The sequence below is a fragment of the Alosa pseudoharengus genome, unplaced genomic scaffold (assembly GCF_046254945.1).
Source record: "Alosa pseudoharengus isolate Yale_2024_CS ecotype anadromous, Long Island Sound unplaced genomic scaffold, YU_APseudo_1.1 YU_APseudo_1.1_scf_7, whole genome shotgun sequence".
In the NCBI taxonomy this organism is placed as follows: domain Eukaryota; kingdom Metazoa; phylum Chordata; class Actinopteri; order Clupeiformes; family Clupeidae; genus Alosa; species Alosa pseudoharengus.
The window spans coordinates 23,681,260-23,693,209 of record NW_027468859.1 but is presented as its reverse complement, the minus strand read 5'-3'; the positions used below and the strand labels follow the sequence as shown (position 1 = coordinate 23,693,209).

Genomic DNA, 11,950 nt, shown 5'->3' with positions numbered 1-11,950 from the left:
ACAGCAGCAAACTCAGGAGGAACACACACACACACACACACACACACACACACACACAATCTCAGTTAGCAATCTCAGGATAGGCAATTTTTACCTGATACGACCCTGACAGTACACCCTTATCACACACATAAAGATAAACACCTCAGGATGAAACTCCTGCACATACATTGTCCCAAAGAAAGTCATTGTGTGGACACACACACACACACACATCACCTGAGCAGCAGCGTCTCCTTGTGATCCCCCCCCAAAACACAACAAACAAACAGAACTGGCTGTTGACTGTCCCAATCCAAGCCAGAACCATGTCAGGTTTAATCCATCAACCATCCAGGTCCCTCCTCCACACCTTGTTTAATGCAGAGGTGGAAAAGTCTGGCTCTCTGGAACTCTTCAGCCAGGTATCGTAAAACCACCAATTACCAACCCTTTCCTTCGAAAATTCTAAAACAACAATGTTTTTTAATACTTCAAAATAACATTTGATAAATGAACCTTACAATTTACAATAGGTATGTAGATTTGAACAAAATCTATGGTGCTTGCGTTTCTTTAGGAATCCGCCGTCTTGGTTTGTATAGAAATGAATATTGAGTGACACATACATGTAAGTGGTTGGAAATACGTGATGGTTGGTAATAGGTGACGTTCCTATAAATCAGCTATTTAGTGAGAGCACCCGTAGAGCACAGGTAGAACCAATACATGGTAGGACTCTTACTTTTTGAAGCCGGACTTCTCCACCTCTGGTTTAATGACATCACATCACACCTGTCCTCTGATGACATTACATCACACCTGTGCTCTGACAATGGAGAAAAGTGTCCACTACAAATTAAATGTCTCTGCTGTTTTGAGGTGAAAGGTTATACTGAGGTCAGCGTTTTCACTTCCTGAGGCCTTGAGGTGTCGGTCCTTGAACTCCGCCATGGGCACAGCCTGTCCCGGAGGTTGTTTCTGGGAGAACAGTGAAAATGGAGAAAACAGGAATGTCTCCATAGCAACCACAACAGCGTAGGAGAACACTGGAGTGACGCAGCGCATTCTGCGTACTATATGATGACCTTTGTTTCATGTGTACTTTTACGCATCTGTTTACATTACATTTAAGGCTAAAAGAAAATGTTTTAAATAAAAGGCTTATCACAAGTTAACAAAATGTCAAATGTTGACAAACTACCTGGAACATAAAGCAATACTAAAAGATAGTGTTTTTTTACTAATCAATTAAATATACTACATATGTGTAAGCTCTAGTTTTAAGAAGTAGGTAAATCCCATGGTTGTGTATAACGTCAGCGTGTTGATGAGTGTGTTGGTTTGGTGTATCACTTCATGGTTGTGTATAACGTCAGCGTGTTGATGAGTGTGTTTGGTTTCGCGTCTCACTTCATGGCGAGCTCCTTGGAGATCTGCTCAAGCGACCTGCCCTTGGTCTCTGGGATGAAGAGGATGACGAAGATGAGAAGGACGAAGCTCATCACTGCGTAGCAGAAGATCACGTTGGGCAGGCCAATCTTCTCTGCAGGGCGAGAGCAATGGGGTCAGTAGGGGGCAGCAGTGACATCACCAGTGTGACCAGTTCTGCAGACTGACTAGGAAGACTAGCGTTACAGACACTGCCGAGTAACCAGGATTACGGATATCAACAATAAGGGGGTGTAGCTAGGATTTGTGACATTACCAAGTGCATACATACTACACGAACACGCGCACACACACACATACATACATACAGTGATATATATATATATATATATATGTGTGTGTGTGTTTGTGTGTAGAGTGTGTGTGTAAGCAAAAATATCTATCTTATATCTATCAATAGCCTGGCCTACTTCAATCAAACGTCCAACGTCCAAGCAACTAATCTGTTCCTTGTATGTGCTTTAAGGGAGTTTGGAACAGTCCTACTTGACCTGTCCTACTTGAAGAACCGGATTTAGAGACTCTGACTTTGCCAGAGCAGCCCACATTGTCTGCTATGGCTACACCCGTCTCATTCATATTCAGCTTAATGACTCTGGGCCTTTTTGGTTATCTTGGCATGCGTCACAATCCGCAAATGTACTTGCTTCTTTACATGTTTCTTTACTCCCTCTGGCTACACGCTACAACGCTACATGCCTTAACGGACCTGTTCAATGGCCGCGCTACCGTGCTTATCTTTTGGCAGTTAGGCAACTGGATGTTTCATAAACCAGAGGCCATAAAACCACTTCCCATATCTTGGCACTCCAGACTCCTCTTCACAGACAGGAACCAAGTCCTGCTTCTGAAGTAGCCAGTCATGGTGATACTGCGTTTAGCGCACTGCGTTATTTGTGTGTTTCAGTGAGGTAGTGGATCAGCATACAAATGGATATGTAGGACATAAATAGTCTCTTCTCCCCCCCTACGTCTAAAGCTGCTCTTGTAGGAATGCTAGCCAGTCTGATCTCGTCACAGTACTCATCGGCACCACAAGGTAATAGGGAAAAGGTCGAACTGATATATTGATTTAGCTAATCTATCTATTTATGAGACTTTCTGCTAAGAATGCAGAACTAGCCGAGTAACGTTAGCTTTTAGAGTTATACTGACCCGCGGCTGATATCGTTACCTGAGAGGGAGATAAGGCCCTGAACACACACACACACAGAGGTGAGACGCTCATAAAGGCTGGGGTCTGATTGCTTTCTACACAGTGTGTGTCTGTGTGTGTGTGTGTGTGCTGTTTGTATCATAACTATTCATTATGTAAGATGGCGTAATACATTTGGCTCCCATAAAAAAATGCCAAAATCTTACATAATGAATAGCCACAGTCCTAAGTGCTACGTCAGGATATTGTGTGTGTGTGTGTGTGTGTGTGTGTGTGCCTGTGATGGTGAGGAAGGTTATGGATATGATGAGGTTTGTTGTGTGTGTGTGTGTGTGTGTGTGTGTGTGTGTGTGTGTGTGGGTGTGTACCTGTGATGGTGAGGAAGGTCATGGATATAATGAGGTTTGTTGCCCAGTTGAAGGCGGACACCACGGATACAGCCTTCCCTCGGATCCCCGTCGGAAAAATCTCACTGAGTACCACGTATACCACTGCGGAACACACACACACACGCACACACACAGATTAGTAGGTGGTTGACGTGACATGGCCTTTTTGTGGTCCTGAGTGTCAAACATAAGTAAATAAATGTGGTTATATTGTTCAGAAAAAGCTGTTTTATATTAACATACAGTATATAGACCATTCATGCCAGTCTTTCTGTTTTTCACAATATTTCTTTATCTTTGGGGATAGGAGGTCCTTCTTCATTCAGTAAGTATAATAACATCTCAAGGACATTGAAAGTTTACCAGGTGAGTTATCGCTCATATTTCTTTCAATAAATCAAGTATTTCCAGCACTCCTACTTCACTACCCCTTTTCACTGTCTTTTGGTGTGCCCCATTTTACTGGAAAATGTCAAAAGTAAAATACCTTTGTGTCTGATTACAATGCAGGATATGTTTTTAAATTATCTGAATACATTGTTGAATGTGTCTTTTAACAGATATGAATAAACTCAAAGGGGGACTACAAGCTTTCAGATTGAAGCCCTCCATTGAGAAGAGAAAAGCTCAGGGAACCCAAGTGCTATGCAATATTTGGTGGCATTCTGTTTTACACAGTTGTGATTTAACAGTGAGCCTTTATGTGATATACCTGTCTTAAACTGTTTTTTGTTGTTTGTGAAATACATATCATACACATTTTTACATTTAACAGATTGTTATGCGGTGTGAAATTATGAAAATAAAAATCATACAAATCTCAATGGAACAGATATGAAATAGGGTCAGCAAAAGCCACAAGTAGGGCTGTCAATCGATTAAAAAAATTAATCTAATTAATTACATACTCTGTGATTAATTAATCTAAATTAATCACATATATAATTTTTGCTGTGAAAGTATTTTAAATATTTAAATTCAAATGAATCATTGAATAATCAGCATTAGTGACATTAAAGTTCAAAAACTCTTTTATTATTATCATAATAATCTATGATATGACCTAATATGCTGAGGAAATAAATTCAAAAGTGCTTCGGGAAGAAGTTTTTTTATCACATACATTGCAGAGGACTTTATTTTAATCAACACTTTATTTTTATCAACACCATCAGGCCGTTTTTGAAAAGTAAATGTTCCAATCAATGATCTAGGCAGCACATTTTCTTCTCTCTCCTTCATTTTACAGTCTAATGGTTACTGACTACAATGGCTCAGGGTCAAAGGTCATTATTTTTTTTAATCAGTTATTTTTTCTCAAATTAATTAATCGAAATTAATCAGTTATTTTGACAGCCCTAGCCACAAGCATTTTCTTTCTTTTATATGAAGGTATGTAAAAATGAATATGAAGTTTATTGAAAGATTGAGGACAAATGCCTTGCTTTGTGTATTGATTAAGAAATATACTGTAAAATGTAATACATTTACACAAGGAAATGCTACATCTTGATGAAGTAATGATAGAAGATTATGATGCATTGACTCACATAAAAAATATATACCCCATTATAATTTTACACACTTACTTTCATGTTACTCCATATGATAATTTTGGTCACTACCACAACAAATGAGTAGCCTGGCCTCCGCCTGCCTACGTACTTCCGCTCGATTTTTTGTCCCTACAGTACTCCGCCTGGAATAGCTCTCGTTCACTTCGTTTACTTCGGCAACTTGTCTCCGAACGAACCAGTGAACAGAGGGCGTTCCTGAGAGCGACTACGTTTAAGTTGCAAGCCTATCAATATCGTTGTGTCCCCCGTGGTTAACATACGTCATTACCAAACGTTAGTGATTGAACTTCAATGATTTCAAACTTCAGACAAACGTCCACCAACCAGAAAATAAACGTTTGCCAATGGATCTAGCCCAGACTCTCTGCGACATTAGCTCCCGCCTCAACACCTCAAACGGCACACACCTAAACTGGTAGGGGACGGGCTTCTAGGGCAGCATGACAGCATCGGTTTGGTAAAATATGTTGACATTCAGAATGTGAATGTATCATAGACTGTATGGAATGCGCACGGCACAGAAAATGTATCGACATTTATCGAAAATTAAGTAATCTTTGCGGTATGTCCATCGCAAGCGTTGATATCGCGATGACGATAGATTTTAGATATATCGTGCAGCACTAAATGACACACTTTCGTATGTGTGTTAAGCTCCTGTAATGTATAGTATGTTCAGAGCCAAGCGGTGAGGCTTCTATCTCCAGCCTTTCCCCTTAATCTTAAGCATGTCGCCTAGTCTAAATGGTAGCTGTTTTTCACCTAAAGCATGTGTGTCGATAATCAGAAAGGACTATAGACCCTTTCAACAGCATGAACAAACATGTGCTTTCCAAAGGCATTTCCCGTGGCACAGAAAACAACATTGAGCTAATCATTACTTGGGGACAAACAAAAATTAAAAAAACATCTTTTCGACATTCTGTCGACATTTTGTAAAGCATTAAAGGAGAATTCCGGTGTGATATTGACCTAAAGTGTGTTGAAACATGATACCGAGTGTGAACGTATGTCTCATAGCTCATCTCGGCTTGTCCCCTGCCCTTCTGCGCTTCCCGTAGCAGCAACTGGAATCCATGCATCTCCACTGAATTCTTTTTGGAATCTGGTCCCTTATCATACCTGTTCATTCGTACTCGTCTCTCGTCTTATCGTGACTAAAATTAAGATGGCGGCGAACGGTAAACTTCATGAAGGTACTGTCTGTATAAATCGTCTTGTAAATAAACTACCAGTGCTTTTTCAAAGTTCTCAATGTCTCGTTTTAAATGTCAAGGCCCTCGGAAGTCTACCAATGAAGTATGGAGCTACGTTGAGCCTCGTAAATGGTGTAAAACAGTGATTTATTTGCATGGCTAGGCCGATGCCCGAGGCACCCCCATCGAAAAAACTGTTGGTAGCATCGGCTAACTAGCGCCAGATTTCTTGGCAGGGGACAAGCCAAGATGAGCTATGAGACATACGTTCACACTCGGTATCATGTTTCAACACACTTTAGGTCAATATCACACCGGAATTCTCCTTTAAGCTAAAAGTACAATTAATTTTGATTTCAAAGTAACGTCAGTTTTTATCTGTTTAAACCGGTTTAAACAGATTGAAAGGGTCTTTAGGATCACAAATCTTAGTACAGAGCTACAACACTTCTGCAGACTAGCGCAAGGGTCTATAGGATCACATCTTCTACTACAAGTGCTACGACACTGTACTGCAGACTGCAAGAGCTTTTTGTAGTTGAGGTGTCTAAAGTTGTCGCCTGTAAAATATTACGTAGAAAGTTCAGCTGTGTGTGTGTGTGGGTGGGTGTGTCAGAGAGAGACAGAGAAATAAAGGGCGTGTAGGAGTGTGTGTATGTAAAACTTGTGCCTATTAAAGGTGTTTTAGACACAGTTACTTACTTGGTCCAAGGCTGAAGGAGAAACCTGCCACATACACCAGCAGGCTGACCAATGAGATCCACTTCAGAGATGAGGACACACCCATGTCTCCAGCACTCCGTCCCCCAGAATCCTCGGCAAGGCTCCAGTTTCCTTGACGCTGATCCGTCGCCTGTCTGCTGCTGTTGGTCCAAGCGGGGCTGTAGCTCCTACTGAGTTCACTGAGGTTTAGGGCGGTTTGGTACAGTCCCAGGGGCTCCCCCTTCCCCTGTCCCCAGTGGGAATGGTTTGGCCCGGGGTGGGGGGTGGGCGTCGGCGGCGAGCTCTGGCACAGGCTCTGCACCTGCGTGTGGCTCTGCGCGGTGGCGGCACCCAGCGCAGCCAGCGACAGCGTCATGACACCGGAGCCCACGCACAGGAAGGCCTTGGGCCCCACGCGGTCAACCAGCAGGATGGCGGGCAGCGTGCCGCCCACCTTGACCACGCCCAGCCCCGTGGAGGCCAGCGTGGCGGCCTGGCCGCTCTGGAAGCCCACGTGGCGCAGCACGGTGGAGGCGTAGGACAGCAGGTTGGGCTGCCCGGTGGCCTGCTGCAGGAACACTAGCCCCGCTCCCACCAGCAGCCGCTGACGCATGTTGTCGTGGGAACGGAAGAGGTCCAGGAAGCTGTGCTGCATCTCCCGGCACAGGGCGGCCCGGATGGTCCGAAGCTCCTCCTCCACGACGGTCAGCGCGGGAGAACCTGCAGCGCCCGGCAACAACCCGGCCGACGTTGTTGTTGTCGTCGACAACGTTGACGCCCCCCTAAGACGCTCCAGCACGGTGCGGGCTTCCTCCTCCTTGCCCCTGGCCAGCAGGAAGCGGGGGCTACGCGGCAGGAAGTACATAGCGGCAGCCTGGGCCAGCGCAGGGGGGATGACGGCGGCGAAGGTGTAGCGCCAGCCCCCGGGCACCGCCACAAAGGCGTAGCTCAGGCCGAAGCCCAACAGCACGCCCAGCACCACCATCAGCTCGTACAGGCACACCAGGCGCCCGCGCCATGCCTGAGGGGCCACCTGCACGCACACACACACACACACACACACACACACATCAGCTCGTACAGACAAATCAGACACACTGTACACTATACACTCTGTAAACACCTAGGCTCACATAAGCCATGAACAGGAGGCAAACATTTTAAATGAATAATAATGTATTAATACTTAAATTAAATAAATGTCTAGGGAATGTGTAGCCTGGGAATACCCATACAACACTTGGGCAAATTTGGGATTTGCTCTGCAGGTCCGTCTGGCCAAGAGGCCATTGAAGCCCGTTTCCAATGTCCCTAAAACACGGGCACGCAAATACAATCAAAGCCTCTGCTGGAAGTTGTATGTCAATGAACCTTTTCCAGCAATATTGTACCGATTTTTGATACCGAAAATGTACCTGACCACGACTTCAGCACCAAGGTGCTTACTGAATCGTGATTTTTGTGTGCCATTACACCCCTACAGTATATCTATTGCACAGATATACCCACACACACACATATATAAGTTTGGTTTTAGTGTGTTTGTTAAGTACTGCTTGCCTTCTGTGGTTTACTCTACTGACCGTATCTACTGACCGTATCTACTGACCTCTGCGATGTAGAGGCAGGACGCCGTCCCTGACAGCGCCACGGCCATGCCCACCACCACCCGTCCAGCCACAAGGGCGGCCAGCGAGCTCACGCACACGATCAGCAGGGTGCCGCCCACGGCCATGGTGGCGGTGAGCATGATGGCGAAGCGGCGTCCCCAGCGGTCGAGCACGGCGCCGCCGGCCAGCGAGAAGAGAAGGGCGCCCAGCAGCAGGGAGCTGACCACCAGCTCCTGGCTCTGGCAGGACAGCGTCAGGGCCTCACGCAGCTGCAGCAGCGCCCCCGAGATCAGACCCATCTCGTAGCCCAGGAGCAGCCCGCTGACCGACGCCACCAGGGCCGAGAGGACCAGCACCACGCCACAACCTGGACATGAGGGGTGCAAGGGGGGGGGGGGGGGGGGGGGAGAGAGAGAGAGAGAGAGAATAAGTAAGGGGTGGAAGACAAAAAGATGGAAAGAGACATGGGAAAGGAGGAGAAAGAATAGAGGTGGAGGAAAGAAAGACAGATGCTCAAAGGAGAAAGAGAGAGGGATACAGAGAGAGAGATGGAGAGAGGGATACAGAGGAGTGGAGGAGATAAAGAAAGAGAAAGGAGGAGATATAGAGTAATAAAAAAGGAAAAAGAGAAGCAGAGTCATTGAGGAAAAGAGTGAATATAGAATATAGTTAGTGGTGTTCAGGTGTGCTCTTCATGCTGGTATTGCATTAAAAAGAGTCAATATACTGTGGGTAGCGATGTTCACTTGTATTCATCATGCTGCTATTGCATTAAAGAGTGAATATAGTTAGCGATGTTCAGTTGTGTTCATCATGCTGCTATTGCATTAAAGAGTGAATATAGTTAGCGGTGTTCGGGTGTGTTAATCATGCTGCTATTGCATTATGTAGTTGTCTGCCTATTCAATTTCCTTAAAAAACAGTGTGTGTGTGTGTGTCGGGGGGGGGGGGGTCACATCTCACCTATTTTACTGGCCTAACATGTTCACCAGACGCACATCTTACCTATTTTACTGGCCTAACATGTTCACCAGACGCACATCTCACCTATTTTACTGGCCTAACATGTTCACCAGACGCACATCTCACCTATTTTACTGGCCTAACATGTTCACCAGACGCACATCTCACCTATTTTACTGGCCTAACATGTTCACCAGACGCACATCTCACCTATTTTACTGGCCTAACATGTTCACCAGACGCACATCTTACCTATTTTACTGGCCTAACATGTTCACCAGACGCACATCTCACCTATTTTACTAGCCTAACATGTTCACCAGACGCACATCTCACCTATTTTACTGGCCTAACATGTTCACCAGACGCACTCCCTTAGACATGTCTGCTATCTTTAGCTCACTCACCCTTAGGTTTGCATATTGGCATATTTCCTCTGTTAAGCACGTAAACATGCATAAACGGCCTAGTTTCCACGCTAAATCCCTGACTCCTCATTTTCCAACCTTCAAAGCGTCTTTGCGGCTGCCGTGCTGGGTGGAAATTTCTAGCAAAGGTTTCAGGATTACGCACACATGCACACACACACACACACAAACTTTTTCGGTGATTGCATACTGTGCAAAGGACCACACAGGCTTGTGTGTGCGTGTGTGTGTGTGTGTGTGTGTGTGTGAAAATAAACAAATAAAAGTGCTTGAATGTGTGAGGTTACATAATGTGTTACAGTAATAAGATAGTCATTAATGAGCAATATACACAAGATAGTGTAATCAGTGGTACAAAGTGTGGCTGACACAGCACAGAGGGAGAGTAAGGCTCTCTCATATCACAAATCCAAAACACAGGCTCTCTCTCTTTCTCTCTCGTGATATATTAATGAATTGTGCCCCTATAAATGAAGAGAGAGGGACGTAAATGGACTGAATTCTATCCAAAGTGTCAGACGCACTACGCACTACCACGGGTATCAAAACCAGGTGCACCGTTTTTTTAGGTGGCGATGCTACCGCTTGAAAATAGTGACAGTGTATTGCAGTATGGTTCTGTTCTACATTTTCCAACAGGTTTTTCCTTTTTGTCATGCGAATAATTGTGTATTAAAGTAAAATTCCACTGCCATATTTATTTATTAACCACAATGTAGGTGACCATACTACAGATTAGTGCATTTAAAGTTCAAAGTGTTTTACAATACCAACATTGTACATGATTCATAGCCCTTAACCCCTACGCATAAGGTGTATGCACATCATTTATCTAGAGCTGGTTTCCAGGCCAACCACTTTGCAGAGTGTCTATTAGTTCTGGTTACCATGGTCACACTACCTGTGCTGGTCTGCAGGAGAGAGCTCCCTGTGGAGCTTGAGGGTTTGGGGTCATTTGAGGTGAGGGTTTCGGACTCATTTCTGCCATCCATGGCTCCTTATAGTTCAGATGTTATTTGTGCTGAGGGGGCAAATACAGCAAATCGGAGAGAAAGAAGTTGAGATGCCATCCCTAGGATTAAGAGAGACACAATGGCCCAGCAGAATAGTATAGCTCTTTGCAAGACAACCTCAGATGTAGTCCAGAAGGCATACCTGCACACTAGCCTACTTATGAACAAAGAGGTGCCAGCAAGTTCAGCAGATGACAGTGTGTTAACCAGATGGGAATTCATATTGATTGAACCGTCTTCTCCACTGGAAGAGCTAACAATAGTAGCCTAAAGGTGATAGTGACAGCATTTTTTGTTTATTTGTATGTTTCAAGAAAACAATGGCTCAAACTACGAAAACCCTGAACTTCCAAAGTGCAAAGGCTTGAAGCATTGTTTGGCAACTTGAAAAAGATTGCCAGTTGTAGGACAGTTACAGTCCGTTTCTAAAAATTTGCTAGCAAAGGAAACAGAAAATTGGCTGCTAATATGCACGTCTACTTACACCACAATTAACTGAGACGTCATCAACTGTGACCAGTGAGTAGCCTACATTATATGCCGACAACAGTAGATGGGCCAAATGAATCTTTGAGCTTTGCAGCTTGATGCCCAAGGTCATGATAGTCACTGTATCTGCAAAACAGCGCCGAGTAGAACTACTAGGTCCAAATATTTGCAAAACAAAGGAGCAAAACAGCTCCACGTTTCCTTAAAATTACATTTTAAACCATCAGAGTAGATTATATTCATGGCTAACAGCTGTCAACACTGCATACAATCTAGCCTAGATTTCGGGACAGCTGCTATTCAAAGTTAGCGTTTTAAAAATCAAAGCAACATTAAAGTTTATTTTCATACACATATATGCTTGCGAAAACGATGCGCCAAGGGAACGGCAGCATTCGTTTGGACCTTACCTTCATGGATCAGTTTCTTGGTTTGGTCGCAATCATTGTTGTCCCCTGACTTTCTAACTTAGACAGGACCTATTCCAGACTGTAGCCTAGTCTACCCAAGCCTCTTGTTTTGGAGACGCCTCAAGTAAGGCCTATAACTAAACCACGCCCACTCCTCCACCAAACCAGCGGGATTGCCCTGCCCCTGGCAGCCCAATAATGCAAATTAGCTGTAAACACTCCAACCATGTCTTGTCACCAAAATATTGACAGAACGGTACTCTGTTCTCCCAAGGTTAATTATTGCCCATATGTTCCATATTTATGGAAAAATATTGCAGGCAGCTATTGAAATTATTACCCTATGTTTCAAATGTGAACAGCTTCCTCATGGTAGCCTATCCTACATATTTTGTGTAGCCTACAAATGTGTCTATGGGGGAGTGTTGAGGGTGTGAGTGTACTTTGCTTTGTTGTGTAACACTGAGACCAGTCGGTAGATCCCTTCTGATAAGAAACAACATATAGATCCCCCCCCAGTCTAGCCTAGTCTAGTCTACTTTGACCCAGCATGTCATAGAAAGACAGATCATCGTGGTGGGTCTCT

At 44.4% G+C, this 11,950-nt stretch overlaps 1 protein-coding gene across 3 annotated transcripts; it reads right to left on the bottom strand.

Annotated features, from left to right (window-relative positions):
• Positions 1-65: 65 nt before the first annotated feature.
• slc2a12 (solute carrier family 2 member 12) lies at positions 66-11,454 on the bottom strand. Of its 3 annotated transcripts, XM_076272556.1 has the most exons (8): positions 11,365-11,408; positions 10,950-11,080; positions 10,354-10,473; positions 8,061-8,428; positions 6,452-7,484; positions 2,956-3,078; positions 1,393-1,525; positions 66-960 (listed from the first exon to the last, which is right to left on the bottom strand). In XM_076272556.1, the coding sequence occupies exons 3-8, from the start codon at positions 10,442-10,444 to the stop codon at positions 870-872; spliced, it is 1,839 nt and encodes a 612-aa protein (XP_076128671.1). In that variant the 5' UTR covers positions 10,445-10,473; positions 10,950-11,080; positions 11,365-11,408; the 3' UTR covers positions 66-869. The 3 variants fall into 3 exon arrangements, with proteins under 3 accessions (XP_076128671.1, XP_076128670.1, XP_076128672.1); XM_076272555.1 differs by lacking the exon at positions 10,950-11,080 and having other exon boundaries at positions 11,365-11,454; XM_076272557.1 differs by lacking the exons at positions 10,354-10,473; positions 10,950-11,080 and having other exon boundaries at positions 11,365-11,443.
• Between the last annotated feature and the right edge of the window lie 496 nt (positions 11,455-11,950).